General features: G+C 39.8%; 1 protein-coding gene across 1 annotated transcript in view; it reads right to left on the bottom strand.

Moving 5' to 3' along the window:
* The window catches only part of stk17b (serine/threonine kinase 17b (apoptosis-inducing)), an 8,275-nt gene that overhangs the window by 2,839 nt on the left and 2,936 nt on the right, over positions 1-2,500 (bottom strand). The window contains exons 3-7 of the mRNA XM_058787941.1: positions 1,933-2,145; positions 1,696-1,834; positions 1,463-1,589; positions 1,276-1,324; positions 353-532 (exon numbers count right to left, since the gene is read on the bottom strand). Of these exons, the coding sequence (XP_058643924.1) occupies positions 353-532; positions 1,276-1,324; positions 1,463-1,589; positions 1,696-1,834; positions 1,933-2,145 (708 nt within the window). The remainder of the gene's footprint in view (positions 1-352; positions 533-1,275; positions 1,325-1,462; positions 1,590-1,695; positions 1,835-1,932; positions 2,146-2,500) is intronic.

Here is a 2,500-nt window from a genome sequence, read left to right as displayed (position 1 = left end):
AAAAGAAAATGAAACGTGGACTTTATACTTTGTGATAACCAATAGTTATACAATCTATGGCGATGGGGAAAGTCAATATTCAGAAAGTACTTTGAGCCATATAAGAGTGATCATTGGATCAAGTTAATTTGTAAGCCTACTGAAATGACTTAATTTCTAAAACTCTGTTATGCAAAATAAAATCATATGACCTAGAATAATTACCACTCTGTAAGTGGGAAAGAGTTTCCCATAGCACTTATCATATGACTCTTCATCTACAAGCAGTAGTGTACATTATATTGCGCAGCACTGGCAAACAAGCTTCACTTCCTCTAACTGTCTGAAATCAGAGTCGCAAGGGCACACTCACTCTGGTGCTTTGACCAGCAGTTTCTGGATGAAGTCGACAGCCAGTTCAGACACCCTTGAGAAAGCCTCTCTGCTGTAGTCCACGTTCACCTGGGATACATTTAGGAAGGTCTCCTGTTTATCCTCGCCAGCGAAGGGAGACTCTCCTGTCACCAGCATATAGGCGATCACACCCACACTCCTAATATCAACAGACACACAATCAGTTAAAAACCAGCTTAAACAACAACATATGACACCAAACATGAAATATCCCTTGTTAGCACAAAGTGTTTTGCCTCTAGTATCAGACCATCCTACTGCTGCCTCAGCTGGTTTTCTAGTCTTGCATCTCCCTGCGTTATCATGCTGGTCTATTGGCTGGTTTTAGATGGTTTCGAGACACATTTTAGCTAACCACATTCTAGCTTATTTTTAATAAAATACTGTTTTCAACATTGATGTTAATAAGAAATGTTTTTGAGCACCAAAGCAGCATATTAGAATGACTTCTGAAGGATTGTGTGACACTGAAGACTGGAGTAATGATGGCTGCTGAAAATTCAGCATGACCATGACAAGAATAAATTACATTTTAAAATATATATTCAAATAAATGTATTTTTAAAACTTGTAATAATATTATTTTTAAATACAGCCTTGGGGAGCACAAGAGAAATCTTTAAAAACGTTTAAAAATATTTTTACTGACGCCAAACTTTTGAACTGTAGTATATTTTTTCCTTTACTTAGCAGAATATGGTATGAGCATGTGATGGCCAGACTTTTCACTACATTCAGAGTTTTCCATGAACTGTGAGTATAAATAGAATGACCATTGGAATTTCCATGACCTTCTGCAATTTTATTAATGTTCCATGACTGGATATCACCCTGTGGGAACCTTGTATATTGAAACACCTGATGAAAAAGATTAAGACTCACCAGAGGTCTGTTGCAGTGGTGATTGGTTCATAGTTCAAGATCTCAGGGGCTGGATATATCGTTAAAAAAAAAAACATAATCATGATATACATCATTTTCACTGAGCATGAACTCCTTTGTTGTGATGAGCCCATGAATACAGAGATATGTGTGAATTTGAAGATGAATGACACTGAATAAACCTTACCTACGTACTCAGGGGTTCCCAGAATCTCTCTGAGCTCCCCAGCAGAGCCCAACCTGCGGGCCAAGCCGAAATCCACTATCTTTATATCCCCCAATGGGCTCAGGCTCGTCAGGAGAATATTCTGAGGCTGAATGAAAGAAAAACATTGTCTCAATAATAAATAAAACTAGTGTATTTTAGAAGAAATTTAAAACGTGTCCAATGAAGGAGTTGATGGCAGCCGTGCATCTGACCTTCAAGTCCAGGTGGACCACGCTGCTCTGGTGCAGCAGGTGAATTCCCTCAAGCATCTGTCGGATCAGACGGGTGATCTGACCTTCGGGCAGCAGCTCCTCTGACACACAGTGGTCAAATATCTCACCACCCGCCGCACTGGCGCACAAACACATTCACAGTTATTCTTAGTACTGAGCTCAACAATCCTTCCGTGAACTGGGCATACAATTGATTTATCTAATCACAGCACTCACTATTCCAGCATTAGAACGAGGTCATGATCGGTCTCATATACAGAGTGCAGGTTCACCACTCGAGGGTTGTTCTTCGCCGCCTCTAAAACAGCGATCTCATGAATAACCTCCGCCCTGCAGTCGCGACCTCGTCGCCGCTTCTTGATGAACTTTGCAGCAAAGACTTTCCCTGAGGCCTTTTCCGCACACCTCTTCACCACTGCAAACTTCCCCCTGAGGGAGACGAACAGAAATAGAAAACACAAAGAGAAAGAATAAAATGAGTATAATGGAGGCAGAATGTGTCAAATGAAATTTTTAAGTTATAAATAAAGTACCTTAAGTCTTCTAATATCTTTTTTTTTTTTATGATGCACTTTAAAGATGTCACAGTTTGCATGCGATCAGTCACACCTAAAGCAGTTCTCTCATTCATACTAAAGCTCTTACTGACACAGATAGTTATTAAATGATTCAAACCCTCCATTAGATGTTCTCACAGCTTAATATCAGGTTAGATGACTGATGTGGGCCAGTCTTTACTCTAAAAACTGCAATTACTGTCACAACATGAACAGGTGAGACATTA

This window comes from Onychostoma macrolepis, chromosome 09, assembly GCF_012432095.1.
Source record: "Onychostoma macrolepis isolate SWU-2019 chromosome 09, ASM1243209v1, whole genome shotgun sequence".
Taxonomy (NCBI): Eukaryota; Metazoa; Chordata; class Actinopteri; order Cypriniformes; family Cyprinidae; genus Onychostoma; species Onychostoma macrolepis.
Note: the sequence above shows the minus strand (reverse complement) of the source record. Positions and strands in the feature narration are given on the sequence as shown.